Consider the following 17,929-nt stretch of genomic DNA (forward strand, 5'->3'; position numbering starts at 1 on the left):
ACAGACCCGGACGAGTTGAGGGGCGGGGTCTCCGAGCCTAAGAGAATATAAGAATGAATGCCCATTAGCCGCACACTACCTTGCTGCTCGCGCGAGGTGGGCAATTACCATCCACTAGCCGACCAGCCAGGGTCCCGCCCGCAGCCCATGACCGTACCTGACTCGCTCCGAATGCGCGCGCGCGGCTCGCGGCACTTAGTCCCGCCCCTCCAGGGAAACGTGGGATTGGCGCTACACGCAGCCAATCCGTTGGCAGCGCGTTCGGCTCTGAAGGCTTCCGTAAGCTGCGCTGCGCTGCGCTGAGGCTGAACTGGCGTTCGGCAGTGAGGAGTCACCATCGTGTCGAAGCTGGTCCTACCTTGACCCGGCCGCCAGGAGTGGGGCGGCGGATGAGTGAACGCGAACGGCCGCAAGGGTTGTGTTGCTGCTTGCGGCGGTAGGGAGCTGCTGGCGGGCCCGAGTCAGCCTAAGGGGGAAGAGTGGGTTATGGCTGTGTCCGCGGTGCCCTGCTTGGTGGTACCAGCCCCCGAGGCTTGCGCCCCAAATCCTTGTCGTATCCCGCCCCTGACGGATGTGTAGCTCCAAGAAGGAAGGGACGGGTGAGAGAGGCGCTGCGGCGGTAGGGGCAGCTACGCTTCCACTGTCTGGGAGCTCCGGTTATCGGGGAAGGCTGTCGGTGGCTGGCTGGCAAGCAGGCAGGCGAAGGACTCCCTAAGGAGGTGGCTGTGAGTCGCCACCCTTAAGGCACTCGCGGGGTCTGAGCCGAGAGGTTCTTCGCTGCTTGAAGTCATTGTTTGCCAGTGAGTCGGGAAACTCCCTGGAAAAGTTTTCTGAACGGGGTTAGGGTTGGTACCACACTACCTTTGCCTTCCAGCTCAGATGTAAATTTTAGCCTCTTTCGAGCATTCTTCTCCCATCCTGTGGAAAGTGAGAAAAGTATCTTGAGTAATGATATGTTCTGAGTATAACTTAGAATATAAAAGTAACGTATGAATACACGATGGGTGTTTAGATTAGAAAAAATATTTACACGTGAAAATTTGAGACGCTTCGTTTTGGTGTAACTGACTTTTGTCACCATAAGTCTTGATGCCTTGCTGTGTTCCATGGATTTTTGGAGGGAGAAGGGGACATTGTATTTATTGGATGTGGTTACGAGAAATTCTCTCTCAGTGCCAACTCTGTAATAGAAAGGGGTTTATATATTTTTCAATCAGAGCTGTTCCAAATATAATCTGACCCTCTTTCCTCTTTTCAATCCCAGTCGGTTTTTAACGGAATGATAGGTGGTATTCTTCAGGGCAGTTTTGTTTTAAACGATAATTAGATCCAAGGAAACATCGTCATTAAAATAACCGGGAACTATTATCATTTGCTTTAGTGTTCATTTTAAAAACAAAAGGGAAAGGGGAAAACTTTAAAAAGAACGGAGAAAAAACTAAAATTTTAGGGAAGTTAAGTAGAGTTAAATATGCAGAAGAAAACCTCATCGTTTTATCCTAATTGTATCACGAGAATGAGAAACAAACCTTATCTCTTGACCATGTAAATCTTCCACCACTTTGTGCACCTCTCAAGTACAGTATTCAAAAAGGAATGATTTGAACTGCGACCCCTGTTTGTGGATACAACATTACATTAGCTAGAGGAGTCTAGCTACTCACAACAGACTGGCCGGGTCAGCTTTGCTTTCTTTATATTAATTTATCCTGTTGGTAACTTTAGCTCCTGAGTTTTCACTTTGCTCTCATTATAAAATAAAACATAGTTTTTCTCAATCAGTTTGAATATTCCTGCCCATTATTTCATTTAGCAGAACCAACACGCTAGAGGACAAGCTTTAGGGAAAGGTATTTTAACTTAGTTTTTCAATGAGAACTATAAAAATAAGTCTCGTTTGTCTTACCATATAGTCACATGCTAAGAATTGTTTACTGTCTTTGTCAGCATCTGCAAGTGGCATTATTTTGGAGAGTGTGTGTGTTCTCTGTCAGAACAACTAGGAAAAGATAATCCTAGTTAACATATTTTGTCATGTCAGAATTAGGAGAATTTAGGTTTCCAGTTATGTCACTGTTGATTCATTTCATTGCTTTCCTACAGAGTAAACATGAACGTTGGAGTTGCCCACAGCGAAGTGAATCCAAATACCCGCGTCATGAACAGCCGGGGTATGTGGCTGACATATGCATTGGGAGTTGGCTTGCTTCATATTGTCTTACTTAGTATTCCCTTCTTCAGTGTTCCTGTTGCTTGGACCTTAACAAATGTTATACATAATCTGGTAAGAATTTCGCTGTACACTAAACACTTGAAAGCTTAAGGTTTAATGGTTGTCAGGGACTGGGGGAGAAAGGAATCGGAGTTATTGTTAAATGGGTATAGTTTCAGTTTTGTATGATGCTAAGAGTTCTGGAGATGAAGAGTGGCGATAGTTGCATAACAGTGTGAATGTACTTTATAACATTCAACTATGCACTGAAAATGATTAATATGGTACATTTTATGATAAGTGTATTTAAACACAATTTTTTAAAAAAGCTTAAAGTTTTGTTATAAAGAAAAACATGCCACAGTTTTTTAAAAAGTTTTATGAAATATAATTCACATAATATAAATTCACTCATTTAAAGTATATGGTTTAGTGATTTTTAGAATATATGACAATTTTGAAAAATTCTTAATCTGGAATAAGGTTATATTTTTGTCACACTTTAAACATTGGGCAATTTTTCTAAGGAACACTTTTTTTCCTATTATCTTTATAGAATCTAGAAAATAGGTCATTTCTGTAAAATTACAAGACTATTCAGACCACTATAATATATTGATTAACTAGAATGCTTCAGAAGAAGTAATTACGTTTTTTTGGTTAACTGGAGCCTTATGAATATCTTTGGTTTCAATACTTGTTAAGTCTTTCTAAATTGTGTAAATATACTTTCCTGCTTCAGTCTAGAAAATTTGAGCTTCATTTATATATATGTTTCAGGATCTTATGGTGCCTTAGCTTCTTCATGTTGACTATCATTCTTCTGTATTATACAGTGGCTCTACAAAGTATCAGAAGTTTGATCAACTCTGCTGACCATGTCATGCAGCCTTGGAAATTGCCTATTATATTTAAAAAAAAAAACCTGACAGTGACTTTTCTTGTCTTTAACAACCTATTAAAGTAGAATAAATGGGTAGAAATCAAGTTAATTGACTTTAAGTTGAATCCAGAGTAGTTATATATTTGTTTATAAAGATATCCAAAAAATTAAGATCTTAGAATTAAGACCAAAAAAGTAGGCGAAATAAATTTAAAATTAATATTGTTTTATTTTTTCTGGAGAGTATTTGAAGTTGACTGGAAGAGAATAAGGATGACGTGGTAGAAATAAGAGAATGAGCATTTAGTCCATTTTCAGTGATAGCCTTTGGTAGGGCAAACACTTTGTAAGTAGTGACTTCTCTGAACTATTTTACATTTATCATATACCTTTTATTGGAATTATTTTCCTTTGGTTTTCATGGGATTACTTTTTCCTAGACATATTCTGATCTTGCCTTTTCTATTTCCTCTTGTACAGTCTTCCCTCTCTTTTCCTAAGGTTTTCTTCACGTCTTCTTATGTTACTTCATCTTTCCATATTTTCAGTTTCTACCTGTAGAATGATGATGCCCATATTAATATTGCCAGATCACTTTGCACCTTAAACCAAACAAGTATAAATTGAACTCATTCACAATCTATTCCTTAAACCCACAATCTGTTCCTCTGACTGTTCCTAATTTAATCTAAATGCATCACTGTCTGTCCAGTAAGCCAAGCCAGATAGCTGAATGTCAAAGGAGAAGTGGTTAATATAATGTATCATCCAAACAGACTGCGTTGAGAGTAAAAGGGAGCTCTGGTAATAACTACTCCAAGAGAATACGTGTAAATCAGGACTGTCCATGCAAACTAGCATATGTGGTCATCCTACTCTTAGGGTAACTCTTTTTCCTTTATATTCCATATTTATTTAGTGAAGCCCTGTCTTTTCTACTGCTTTACTGTCTCTCAACTTGATCCCCACTGTCATTGCTATAATTCATACACTTATTTTTCTCAGGTGGATTACTCTAATAGGTAAATTGTCTCCTTGTTGCTCCTCTACTCCCCTCCATTCTAGCTTGGTAGAGTGATAGTTTTAAAATGCATGTCTGCTCAAGTCACACTCTTTAGGTTCTTCAGTGATTCTGTTACATTCATAGTAAAATGCAAGTTCCTTGTGTGGTATACAAGACCAGTTGATAACTGCAGAGGCAAGAAAGGGACTCAGTCTTATCTTAGCCCATTTCCAAACACAAGTTATGTTCTAACAATAATTAAAATCATCTTCCTCTCACCTTTTTGCTTTGGCTTAGGCTCTTCTTCCACTATTTTAATACCCCTCCCTTATTCCTGCTCTGCTTGACTCATTCCTACTTGTCCCTGAAAACTACTCAAGTATCATCTCCTCCAAGAAGCTACAAAACTCTCATGCATTCTTTTTTCATGTATTTATGATAGTTTTATAGTTAGTAGTTTATGTGTTGTTTTTTTTTTTTTAAATTTCCATATCTTCAAACACCTACTTAAATGTTTGCTGAATAAATTAATTTGTATTGTCATGGAATTTTTCCTTCTCCAGTGATACATGTATTAAATATGCTTTAGAAGTCATCTCTGCCCATGTTTTTAATTTGGTTGACTGAGATTGAGGCACAGTATATGACAGTGGATAAAGGATAGGTAACTTACAACATGTAGGGAAGCAAACTTCTGACTTTTTAGTTTACCACACTAAAAACCTAACTAACCAGCCGTAGCTGTAGCAATTATATGACTCCAAATTAAGTTTCTTTTGAAGGTAGCCTATATTAAACCAATTAAAAATGTGGAATACATGCTGAATGCTTTTAAATGTGGGAAAATAGACCTAATTATTATCCTTGGTTAGAAAAAATACTCTTCTGAATCATACATAGAAATCTTCAGTGGTTGTTTTTATTCACTGCTACAGTTCACTCTTAGAGGTATTAATACTTTGCCAAATTTTTTGTCTAGCTTTTAAAGTGAATGAGAATTCTCTTGGTATTGAGTCAATAAATATTTGTTAAGGGCTAACCATGAGCTATGTACCTTTTTCCTAATTCTTTGGATGTGGGTATAAATCAGCCATCACAAATTTTATAGAAAAACTATTAAAGATTAAAATAATGGAGTAGAAGACACATGGTCAGATGAGATTTTAATCTTTTTCATTGAAAATGATATATCAAATAAATGGAATATTCTAAATACTGGTGAGTTCATGTGGTTTGAAGGAAATACCAAGAGGATTATTGTTCTCTTTGATAATTCTAACACATATATGGTCTAGAGCAGAGAGTCTTAACTTTTTTGGGTCACGTACTGCTGAGAATTTGGAAACATCCAATTTCTGTTTCATAATCTCCTTTAAAGCCCATGCGAAAATGGTTTCCTTGTGCTTAAAGAATAAACATTCCTTGGCTTAATGTCATCTTGGCTTAATATCTAATACTCGCTGTATACCAGCCTTTGTTCCAGAAGTATTCATGCCAGTGGGAAGACAAACATTACGTAAATGACTCCAGCACAATATAATGTGCTATAATAAAACCATTTTCAATAAACTTCTGTACACCCAGGTAGGCAGGAGGTCATTACTAATGAGGAAGGCTCGCTGAGGAGTTGTCATTTGAGCTGAACCTTCAGAAACAAGATAGTTGACAAGGTTATTGTCAAGTTTTTTGTCTAGCAACAAGAAACGTTTTCCTCCTCTGCATTTCCTAAGTATTCTGATTATACTTTTGATAGCAAATTCTGCCCTACATTCTAATTGTTTATGCATATTTTTCTCCATTACCATCTCTTTAAAGATCAGACTTTTTAAGGCTGTGTGTCATATATGCATACATGTCCTGTGTCTTGTACATTAAACCACTTTTTAATGTTTGTTGAGTTAAATCCAATCGAAAATGAGTCCATTCCTCTTTAGTTTAGGTGTTATTGCAGCTAAACAACTTTTTAATTGCCTAATGAAATAATTAAGAAGTAGACTAAGCTTTGAAAAGAAGGCCTCTCTCAACTTAGTATAATATAAAATTTCAAATCACTAATTTTTCTCTTTTTTCCACATATTTATTAGAAGTAGCAAAAATGACGTGACATTATGATTTCTAGTGGAGAACACTGTTTCGATATGTTTTGGCTTTATTCTGTTACCAGTTCCTCAGACTGTGATCTTGCAATGAAGTACTACCTATCAGTCTAAATGAGTATCATAATCTCAAGGAAACCAAGTCTAGTGTACATTGTTCTTTTCCTAATTAACCACAAAATGAGCTATTTAAACCTCACTTGACAGATTGGCTTTTAGTAATTTTTTTTTTAAACTAACTTCAAAAGAAACACTATTGAGGCACAGTTGTGATTTTAAAAGCAAATTGAGTTGATTATTATACATATTACATCAAACCATCTTTATTGCTTTGGAAGAGATCTATTGGAACAAAGTCCTAATATTAAATACTTTCAAAACCATTTTCCTTGATATAGAGATTTTATTATTTACCAATATATATGTTTTATCATTTTAAAATATCATCAGATTTACTAATATGACACTCTACAATTTCCTACACATTAGGGAAAAGATAACTTACCTATTTCCTAATCAGAAAGGTGTTAGAAAATCTAAATGTAATGATACAAAGCTACCCTGATGTTCCTTTTTGTTTATTTTCAATTTAATAAGAGATGAAAACAGGTTACTCTTGGTTGACCTGTTACTAGTTTTCTCCAAATAATACTTATATGCTCTCGCAAGTTTTATTTTACTATGAAGAAATTGACCACAGCCTTTCACAATATTATGAAAGCTTAAAACTTGAGCTGTTAAGTCGTATGCTCCGTCACAAATAGTCTGGAATTATCTTAATGCTTACTGACAAAAATCAGTTTTGTTTTTTGATAGTGATTATATGCCCCCTTGCTTGTTTTCCAGGGGATGTATGTATTTTTACATGCAGTAAAAGGAACACCTTTTGAAACCCCTGACCAAGGTAAAGCAAGGCTCCTAACTCATTGGGAACAACTGGACTATGGAGTGCAGTTTACATCTTCACGGAAGTTTTTCACAATTTCTCCAATAATTCTGTAAGTGTTGGAAATTTTTAGGTATAAGGATTGTATAAGAGGAAGCTATCCTTTATTAGATTGTATTTGAATTAGAAACAGTATTTTGTTAAAAACATATTCATAAATACTTACCTCAGAGTATAAAATGCAGGCAAAATCTTTCACAATTTGGTAATAAATGAGTTTTCACTTTAGTCAATAACATATGGAGACTATTACATGCTCATCAGTATGCTTAGACAATCTAGGATATACAGGTCAAATATATTGTAGTTTGTATCTATAAGTTGCTTACAGGAAAAATAAACACAATCTTATTTATATTCCACTATCAGAGAAATCTCCCTAAAGAAGGATTTGGACGATATCACACAAATTTCACTAACCACCTGCCTCATTTGGATGTTCAAACTCCTTGAGAGATAACAGTATGATTTAGAGAAAAAAGAAGTTAGGCTTTCATTATAGGACAGACCTGGGTTGAATCCTTTATCACTTAACCAGCTTAGTTTGCTCATAAAATGAAATTTTAGCCAGTGACACCTAACTCAGTCCAATGCTGTAAGAAAGAAATGAGATGACATCTATCTGTAAAGCATCTAACCTTGTATATGGTATCTATTGTCCTCCTATTACCTGATATTCAGGGCCCTCCACAAAATGGTTTCTACTCATTTGTCTTGATGTTCATATTTTACCCTCATCCAATTCCTACCTTGTCAAACTCTTCTAAGCAGCATTTCTTGAATACTTCATGTATAGTTCTATTTAAGTTCTTTTGTTCAAATCACGTCTCCTACCTGAAATGCCTTCTCCTTTCTTAACTCATGTCTTACTCTTTCAAGATTTAAATTCCACCTCTTCAGTGATGTCTTTTCTTGAGCACCCAACCTTCATTGATAATGCTCTGCTTAGAACTCCCATAGTAGTTGATATTTATCCCTTCTTTATGCCACTTTATATTATTTTTCTGTTCTTATGTTTTATTTTATTTCTGCAAAGAATTTGTGAATGCATAGATTGATTTGAATTCCACACTCAATACATTTGCTTACGTATGATAAATATTTCACATATATATTAAACATTTTTCTACCACATAGCTTATACATAATAACATATCCACAATAGAATCATTGCACTGTGGAGTATCTAGAAGATTTCTTAGAGGCATTGAAATTCCTTAAACTAGGACTTAAGGGAGGGTAGGTTTTAGATAGATGTTCAAGTAATAAAAGGCATTTTCAAACAAAAGCAATAAGCTGATCATAAAGAAGTAGTTTTCTTTTTCCATATATTTATAGCATTTTGAAGACATTTTTAAGTTGTTTTAACCCCATATAAAATTAATGTCAAAAGAAAAATGATTTGAATGATCTAACAGATAAATGTAGTAACAAGAATAATTATTAAAACATCCCTAAATTTGGATTTTAGCTGTAGGAAGTAGGTAGAAGATTATAGAATTTTTCAATTTAGATGATTCTAAAAATGATGTATACACCTCTCTGTGGTGTTTTTAGTTATACTTAAAGATAGCTTTTTTTCCCTAACCATATCTAACCACTCATCTCCCCTTATGAGAAACTAATGGCTGTACTTAGTGAAAAGCTATAAGAATTTTCTTGTGTACTCTAAAAGCACTAATTAGACAAACACCCATATGCAAACTAACTTCTTAGTTATGATTAAGGTATGATATTTTATTCTTTACATCCTATCTATATTAGGATACTCTGTTAGGGTCTAGATGATGTGTCTGTACTCTGATGTACACTTGGATAAAACTAGACGTTCTGACTTGGTTTATGTTCTTACAGGTGGCTTAGGCTTGTTAAAACAAATTCTCAGATGTTGGGTGTCTTTGAATATGTACGTGTACTCATATACATTTTATAGCAAAACAGCTGGAATTTTATATCAGTGTCTTTCAGGTTTCCAGTAAGACTGATTATAGACCTGTTAACCTATAGTATGGAAATGAGACCATCAAAAGGGCAATCTAATATTTGTTTTCTTTCAAAGATACTAATTGTACTAATGTACTAACACCCCATGTTCCACAACTTTACAGCAGTGGTTCTTAACCTTTTGGTGGGTCACAAAACCCTTTGAGAATATGATAGATCCCTTAGAGGATGCCTGTGTTTAATGGATCTTATCTTCAGAAACATATACAGAACTATAAAACTACACCTGAAATTTCAGGGAACATATGAACCCTAGTTTGAAAGCCTACTTTAAAGGACACAAAGTAGCAAACATACTCTATTAAATGCTTTTAACATAATTGCAGAAATGCAAGATGCATATATGCCTCCATTAAACAAATATTTAAATCCCAAATAAAGTTAATTTAGGTCCCCAAACTAAACTGTTTCTTCTTGTCTTAGTGCTCAAAATGGTTCTGCTTTTAGGTATTTATATTTCAGTAGCTTTTTTTCTACCTTTAAATTTAAAAAAAAAAGTAATTTTATTTTTAGATGTTATATATATTCTTTTATTTCTACAGATATTTCCTGGCAAGTTTCTATACGAAGTATGATCCAACTCACTTCATCCTAAATACAGCTTCTCTCTTGAGTGTGCTAATTCCCAAAATGCCACAGCTACATGGTGTTCGGATCTTTGGAATTAATAAGTATTGAAAAGTTTTGAAACTGAAGAAAAATTTTTACAGCTACTGAGTTGCCTGTAAGGAAAGAGTGGTTAGTAAACTGCACTGCTTCTTGTGTGAATTGAGGGATATTTACATTGGAGAGCCAATTGCTGGTTCTTCATATGCTGTTTTGAAGTGCAGATTTTTACTAGAGGATGCCTGTGTTTAATGCATCTGGTATATTTCTGAAGAGAGGCTTTATAGGCAGGCTGGGCAGGCCCAGCTTATAAGTTAAATGGCTATAAAGTGAGGATGTAGCAGATAAATCCAAGGAAATGAGAGATTTGTAAGAAACTAAGACCAATTTTGCTTATGAAGAATGAGCATTGTGTTAGGAAAAGAAAATTTCCAATCATTCAGTCATGGTCAGTTTAAGTTGACTTTCATGGAAACCATAATCATCTCTTTACAAGTTTATTTGTTTTTTAATACCGTCCATATTCCTCTTGTGTTATATAAGAGGATACATACCCTTTTGTTTCCTACCCTGAGTGTGCTTTTTTTGTTTTGCTGGCTCAACATTATATGTTGATAGATGAAGTCATTTTTTACATTTATGAAGTTACTGAGTTCTCAAAGGTTTAATTTCATGACTGATTGGTGATAGAAGATAGCCGGAATTTTACAAACAGCCTCTGAGTCAGCCATCTAATTTTGGAGCAAAGTGGGTTTTGTTGCCTTTACAGACACAAGGCTGCCAAACCAATTAAGAAAATAATTTATTTCACATGGTTAAAGTATATGGTAATTTAAAAGTCTCTGCTTATTTGATTGCGCAATCTAATTGTTAAAGTCAGTCACTCTTTAAAAAAGGATATATAAAATGGGCAACTATATAGCCAACCTGTGATATGGCAGAAACTACTTCTCTGGCAATAGTACCAAAACAAATACTGGAGTCTTTTAGCAGGCCAGGAGCAAAAGATAACATCATCTTTTCTTAGTCCTCCAGTTCTCAGTCCCCATATTTTGCCCATTAATATTTTGCCTTTCAATACATTAGTTTTAGTATAGATAACCCAATATGGTAACTATTTCCAAAGCAGCAACCGTACTGAATTCTTATGACTTACAGAAGCTTCCTATAGTTGCTAACGTTATTGCAAGAAATGACTATATACTACTTTGAGAAGTAAGTATGTCCAAAAACCAAAGTTCTGATAAGTGATGAAACTCAAATCTTAGTAATGCTTATAAACAAAATTGAGTGAAAAGAGTTATAAGCCAATTTAAAAATCAATTTGTTTCAATAAACTGACTTTTGGGGGTAGTGATCATTGTTTTGTATTTCAAAAGTATTGACTTTAGAAATCACTTGTGTGATAACACCTTTGTATGTTTGTCTTTTCCCATGTATTTTTAAATAATCAGTAATCTACACTTCAATAAAATTTTTTTTTTTGGTGTAGAATTATTGCACTGTCTCCAAATTCAGTCATCACTGTTATACTCGTATTTTTCAAAAGTTTTTATAACCAAGTGAATTTGTAAAATTGAGGTAGTTAAAAATATTTTTCTTTTTCTTTATTTTAAAGTTTATCTCAAAAGTCTTACATTTTTTGCACAGACTTTAGAGATAGAAATCTGGCTCTAATCCAGGCCTTCTGCTATTTTCCTGCTTTCACCCTTCAATGTTTTAAAAATATTTATTCAATAGATATTTGAGGGCCCACTTTGTTGTAGGTATTATTTTAGGTATTGTGGATATAATTTGTAAACAAGACAAACTAAGTCCTCTTCCTTGTGTGCTAACTAACATTCAAGTTGGAGAACATATAATAAGTAAATAAATAATATATTATTGATAAATGCCATTGAGGAGAGGAATAAAGCAGGTGAATGAAAGGCAGGGGAACCCACCTCAGAAAGGACTTCCCTGTAGATTCTAACTAAAGTGACCCTACTGATGAACACAGGCTTTACTGATGTATAGGTAATGACAAATATTAAGGCAGGAATGAGCATGTTGTGTGTAAGGAAAAGCAAGAGAGCCACTAGGGGTAGGAGTAATAGGGAGCATGAGAATGGTAGCAAACGAGGTCAGAGAAGTAGGTAAGGGTCAGATCATATAGCGCTTTTTAGACCAAAGTAATGAGCAAATTTTATGCTAGGCTTGACAAAGCCATTGGAGAGTTTCACACAGATTAAAGGGATTTCCTTTTTTTTTTAAAGTTAGGGCTCATGCTGAGAATAAACTGTAAGGGAATCAGAAACAGGAAAAATAGGAAGCTACTATAAGCAAAAGGTAGATTAGGGAAAGGGCTGATGAAGTGGTGAGAAGTGGTCAGATTTGGGCTATATTTAGCAAGTACAGCTCATGAGACACTGATGTATTGAATGTGGGGAGGGGAAGGGGATTAAAATAACCTAGTTTTTTGGCCTTAACACCTGGGCGAATGGTTGTATTAAATGTGGAAACTGTTGCCAATTTCACAGATTTGTTCAGTTTAATGTAAACAAACTAAAAAACGTTTTTAAAATAATCTATAATGACTGTTATTTGTAACAAAATAAATTGTTATGTTATAATAGCTCCTAATTTCAGGTCAGGAGATTTAATGGCAATTTCTAATTAGGCATGAGCTCAGAAATGCCATTTATTGGTGAATCTTTCCTGTAGCAGTTATTACTGTGGCGTTCCAATGGTAGGTTTCTATTTCCCTCATTCCTTCTACATTTATTTATTGGAATCCTTCTGTAAAAGGACGATTTTTTCCTTCTCCATTTATTCAGTCATTTATATTATTATAGACTCATGGATATTTTATTCTTTGGTTTATAATCCATTATTATCATTATTTGTTGTTCATATTGTCTTCCAGCTTTGGCCATTGGAAGCCAAAATTCCCAATGTAACTTTCCAAGTTGGCTTATGTGTCCTTTTGACCTGCCTGGTTTTTTTTAAACATAGAACTATTTTTTTTTAGGTTTACGGCACTATTGTCTTTTAAACTATAAAGATCTTGAGGGGCATAACAGTATCTCCTTACCTAATATCTGTGTGAATTAGCTTTATAGAGTTACACGATGCTAAAAATTGGAAAAGACATCAGAGGCTATATAATTCAACCCCCTACCTTACCTTGAATTTTCATTAACCACCATGCTTCCATTCAGATCTGTGATATGCTAATAAAAGAGGACTTACAACTTACAAGACTGCATTTTTATAATGGAATTTATAACTTGTTTTACTCTGAGCCATAATCTAATCCTTATTCTGTGTAACAACTATAACTTTTAAACTCTTACCAACAGCACTGAATAAACATTACCAGAGCCTTCACCATTTTCCATGATATGGTTTCAAATTTCTCCCACTATCCTGGTAATTCTGCTCCCAGTTTATAATATAGCACCAGAGCTTACTACAAGAGGTCTTGTAGTAAGCTCTGGAAAAGATGTGATGTCACTACAATAGCACCACTTTCCTTGTTCTGGATACTTTTTTTAATACAGCCTAATATCCTTTTAGCTATTTTGAAAGCCATATACCACTGGTTCATTTTATGATCACTGAAATCTCAAGTCTTCAACATGTAATGCTGTTAACTGATAATTTTCCCTGCATGTACTTATTTAATGGGTTTATTAAACCAAAGTCTAAGATTTCTTATTTTTCCTATAGGACCTCATCTTGTTAGATTTTAGCCTATTGATTCATTCTGTCTAGCTCAAGTTAAGTTTCGATTGTCATGCAATATATTTCTCCTACCCTAGGTCTCCCATAAATATATATCGCCAGTAAATATGACCCCAAAATACCATCATGCTGATCCTGAAGAAGACAAATGCAGGAGCCTGGTAAAGGCCAGAACAATTTGATAATCTTTCCTACAGGACATAGACAAGAGTAATTCCCCAAACAGTTACATGGCTATTACATGTGGATGTGGGAAATGTAAGCAGGTTCTGTACTGGGAAGACAGGTCTAGGTAAAATACTCTAAAAGGAAGTTTGAAGTAGCATTGTGCAGAGCAGGAAGTAGGCAGAGAGCGCAGATAAACTCCATTTTGCTTGATGTCAAAAAGAAAAGTAGTGAGATTTTTTTTTGCTAATTTTAGTTCCAGTTAAAAATAATTCAGCAGATAGTTATATGAAGTTTAAATTTTTTTTCACTTAGCTACAAATGAAAGCATGAGAAATATAAATATCCAGTGTAGAACATTGACTATCTTAGATATATAGCACACAATTCAACTGTATTTGGTGATGTTTTATTTCTTAAATTGGGTGTTGGGTTCAAAGAAATTTATTATTGTTGACATTTTTTCATTATCTGAAATATTTTATAATTTAAAAGTAGTTTAGTAAAAATGTATTTGAATTTTATGTTTGGCATAGCAGTGTAATTCTATTTTTTGATTAATTCAAGCCCCGATAAACAACTAATGGTTATACAAGTGATTCAACTTGTAGCTCTAAAGTTTTATATAAGTTTAAGTTTAGCAGATAAGCCAAGTTTATCACTATGTCCTTTCACTAACTACATAATTATGTTGATAATTCTTCTCAAATACAAGAATTATAGTAAAGAAACTACATCATTAATACTGTAGAATGAACTCTTGAAAATATAAACTAAGGAATTTTATAGTATATAACTTTTCCGACTTTCCAAATATGTAGTCATAAATTTTTATTAACCCTTTTTTGAAAACCTTTCAAATTTTGCAAAAATTAGGTTTACAATATTATCAAGAAGATAAGCATGCATTATTCATTTTATAATTTTTTCTAATGGGAACAGAGAAGCTAGATCATTTATTGGCTTTTGCCCATTATACCACCCCTATATGAAGACCTGAAACAGTGATCCTGCTTTGAAACATTTGGCCCTCTTTTGAATTTTTATCATGACACTTAACAGTCATATGGAGTGTACAGGGGCAACAAAGAGATTCACCCTCTCGGTTCCATGCCAAAAACATAGACCTCACACACTTGAAAAATTAGATCATCTGAGTATGGCAATTTCTCAAATTAAACAATTACCATATGATCTAGCAATTTCATTTCTGGGCATATACCCAAAAGAAGTGAAAGTAGAGACTTGAAAAGATGTTTGTGCAACCCATGTTTATAGCAGCATTATTCACAATAGTCAGAAGAAGGTGGAAGCAACCCAAGTGTCCATTGAAGGATGAATGGCTAAACAAAATGAGGCATATACACACAATGGAATGTTACTTAGCTTTAAAAGGAAGGAAATTCTGACACATGCTACGACATTGGGTGAACCTTGATGTTAATGCTAAGTGAAATAGGCTAGTCACAAAAGGACAAATATTGTATAATCCCACGTATATGAAGTACCTAGAAGTAGTCCAAGTCATAAAGACAGTAAGAATGGTGGTTGCCAGGGGCTAGGGAGAAGATGAAGTAGGGAATTAGTGTCTAATGATACAGAATTTCAGTTAGGGAAGATTAAAAAGTTTGGAGATGGATGGTAGTGATGGTCACACAACAACACAAATGTACTTAATGCCATTGAACTGTACACCTATAAATGATTTAAATAGTAAATTTTGTTACATATACCTTACAATGAAAAAAATTAGGATAAATTTGTAAAACAAACGTCTCAGCAAACAAAAAGCAAAATATCTTACAAAGATGAGACCTGATTGCCAGTATTACCATTAATGAAAGAATGGTTCAATCAAAACAAGTATTTGTCAGCAAAGGAACTTAAAGAGGAGATAGGCAAATGGTTGTATCTTTAGCACAATCCAACCTGTGAAGAATGTTAAGAGAAGTATGTGACTCAGGTGGGAAGGAGTGCATCAGGCTTCAGATATTAGCCATTAAGAGCACCAAACTCATTTCTATTGCTTCTATTTCATATTTACCAAACAATCTTCTTTTCATAATTTGGATCTGGCTTTCATTATAAGTTAGTCAACACAGAGAAGGTGAGGACCAGCAAGCTCAACTATCCTAGCTCCTTGATTGTAGCATTTCTCATTAATAAATTAGTATTACAGTTTTTACATAGCAGTTTATTAGCGAATTGAATGTGTGACTAACCACCCCAGAGCCCAGTCTTTTCCAAATCTGATAAAGCAATTTCAAGCCTAGATATCAGATGTTGAAACCCAGCAATCACAACAAGGTCCTGCTAGGTTATGGATACATCTGTGGCAAGCTACACCACCTTCTCCAAGCAACTTCCTTTTCTCAGTGCACACTTTTCATAACGCTGTGTTGCAGTTCCTTGTTATTAAACTCGGTTTCTTGAAGATAGGGAATGAATATTTTATCTCTAACTACTAATAAAGTTCCTACCACAAAGGGAAAACCCAATAAATATGTGATAAAATAAATCCAATTTAGTAAGACGTAATTAGGAAATGAATACTGTGAAGATTCTTTTATATATAATTTTCCTGTAAAGCTTACAAGTGGAAAAACAACAGCAGAAACAAAATAAGCATATTTAGATTCATTCTGGATTCAATTCAAGTTGAAGTTACAGTGGATAGGTCATATTTCATTGAGAATGCCCATGAGTGCCACACAAACCATATGATGTGAACTGATGAAAGCCCAGTCAGGCCCCAGAGAGTACACATGCCTTTCCCCAAAAAACTTCTCTAGTACAATAAATAACATGGAAAATGTATACCTTCACTTGTCAAATATGTGGGACTGGTATAGTGCCATTTCTTTCTACTACTCACACTCAATCAAAGGAGGAATAAAGTTCTTTCCTAATGTGTCCTACTAGAATTCTGCTGTTTCCACATAATGCAGCATTCAGACACTAGCCAATGGTGCCTAGATGAAGAATCTACCAGTGATAACTAGCACACACAACAGGGATAACTTGACAGCACAGAAAAGCATTGAGACACATCTGTCGAACATAATAACCCGAATTGCAAGAAAACAGTTCCATATGTGAAAGGTTTTATGTTCAGGCTAGATTCTAGTGCATAGTAGAAAATATCCTTTGACCTATCATATCCAATCAGACAGGATGACTAATTTTTCTTAACTTTTAGGTCTTAATTTTTCTTTTTTCCTCTTGTGGAAAAATGAAGCCCAGGGAAAAAATATGAGTTATTTTATCTTCTGGCACTTAAGAAGACATTCCAGAGCCAAATGGCCTGATTTCTAGCTCTACACTTACTAGTGTATGATCTGCAAGTCACCCAAGCTCTATGGACTAGTTGCCTCTTCTGTAACATGAGGACAATAACTACATCATGGAATTGTAGGGAGGATTAAATAAATTAATCTGTAACAGTGGCTGGCACATAATAAGTGCCGCTTTATTGTTCATTACAATTATTATCATCACACAAATGAAATTTTTGAAAAATATAAGTTCCACTTAAAAAATTCCAAAATATCCTGGTAATTCTGAATTTATATATCTCTATCTACCACTAGACTATAACTGCTGACTTTTCGACTGTGATTTATTCATCTTTTATACCAAGAGTTTCACACTGTACAAGGCACAGGTATATGTGCCAGCCCTGTCCAAACTCACATTTATAAGGTCCTTGCTAGTAAAACATAAAGCCTAGCAAGGAAGAAGAAAGCCTCTTGGGATAAATATTAAACAAATGATAATAAGTTCACATACCAATAAAAGCAAAAAAGATAAAAAGTGGAAGCGCAACAATACGAGGACATACAATGCTGAAGTTGCGTATATAGTAGGCAAAAGATCACATGTATTACGAAAATAGGATATTATAATTTTGAAGGTAAGTGAATATTTACCACACACCTCTTCTTTATTATCACAAAAACGAACCAGACCCATACCTTTTACATTTGAAGAAGTGGGAGTAACGGTTTAAACCGTCCGACCAGAAATGCTTCCGTTCTCTGGGAACCCTGTACAAGTCCTTGCGGGCGTCCCTAGTTTCCACAGTTTCTGAAAATATTAGATATTGCAGGCCACTTATTTAGATTTGGTTTTAGTTCCTCGAAAATGGAATGATAATCTACCCAATCCTTTTCCTACAGTGGCTTCCGATATACAGCCAAAGGCAAATATATATGTACACACGCATAATATACATACATACATACATACATACATACATACATACATACATACATACATTCATACATAC

General features: G+C 34.8%; 2 protein-coding genes and 1 long non-coding RNA gene across 10 annotated transcripts in view; 1 reads left to right on the forward strand and 2 right to left on the reverse strand.

Annotated features, from left to right (window-relative positions):
• The window catches only part of PMS1 (PMS1 homolog 1, mismatch repair system component), a 66,983-nt gene extending 66,714 nt beyond the window's left edge, over positions 1 to 269 (reverse strand). For 3 of the 7 annotated variants that reach the window (XM_023528870.1, XM_011356098.2, XM_011356125.2), the window contains exon 1: positions 80 to 178. The gene's annotated coding sequence lies outside the window, so the exon portion shown is untranslated. Of the gene's footprint in view, positions 1 to 79 lie in introns of all 7 variants that reach the window. The other 4 variants (XM_011356115.2, XM_011356143.2, XM_011356133.2 and 1 more) reach the window with 3 other exon arrangements.
• ORMDL1 (ORMDL sphingolipid biosynthesis regulator 1) lies at positions 258 to 13,124 on the forward strand. 2 transcript variants are annotated; one of them, XM_023528898.1, is made up of 4 exons: positions 258 to 436; positions 2,104 to 2,284; positions 7,041 to 7,192; positions 9,687 to 13,124. In XM_023528898.1, the coding sequence occupies exons 1-4, from the start codon at positions 390 to 392 to the stop codon at positions 9,820 to 9,822; spliced, it is 516 nt and encodes a 171-aa protein (XP_023384666.1). In that variant the 5' UTR covers positions 258 to 389; the 3' UTR covers positions 9,823 to 13,124. The 2 variants fall into 2 exon arrangements, with proteins under 2 accessions (XP_023384666.1, XP_011354393.1); XM_011356091.2 differs by having other exon boundaries at positions 275 to 473.
• Positions 3,305 to 17,899, reverse strand: LOC111737969. Its single transcript, XR_002779634.1, has 2 exons — positions 17,616 to 17,899; positions 3,305 to 3,650 (listed from the first exon to the last, which is right to left on the reverse strand). It is a non-coding gene; the product is annotated as an uncharacterized LOC111737969 (long non-coding RNA).
• Positions 17,900 to 17,929: the final 30 nt, after the last annotated feature.

Source organism: Pteropus vampyrus, unplaced genomic scaffold, assembly GCF_000151845.1.
Source record: "Pteropus vampyrus isolate Shadow unplaced genomic scaffold, Pvam_2.0 Scaffold2, whole genome shotgun sequence".
Taxonomy (NCBI): Eukaryota; Metazoa; Chordata; class Mammalia; order Chiroptera; family Pteropodidae; genus Pteropus; species Pteropus vampyrus.

Coding starts and splice junctions, on each gene's coding strand:
- ORMDL1 (XM_023528898.1), top strand. CDS start 390: ATGAGTGAACGCGAACGGCCGCAAGGGTTGTGTTGCTGCTTGCGGCG. Junction 2,285..7,040: donor CAAATGTTATACATAATCTG/GTAAGAATTTCG, acceptor CTTGTTTTCCAG/GGGATGTATGTATTTTTACA. Junction 7,193..9,686: donor ACAATTTCTCCAATAATTCT/GTAAGTGTTGGA, acceptor TTATTTCTACAG/ATATTTCCTGGCAAGTTTCT.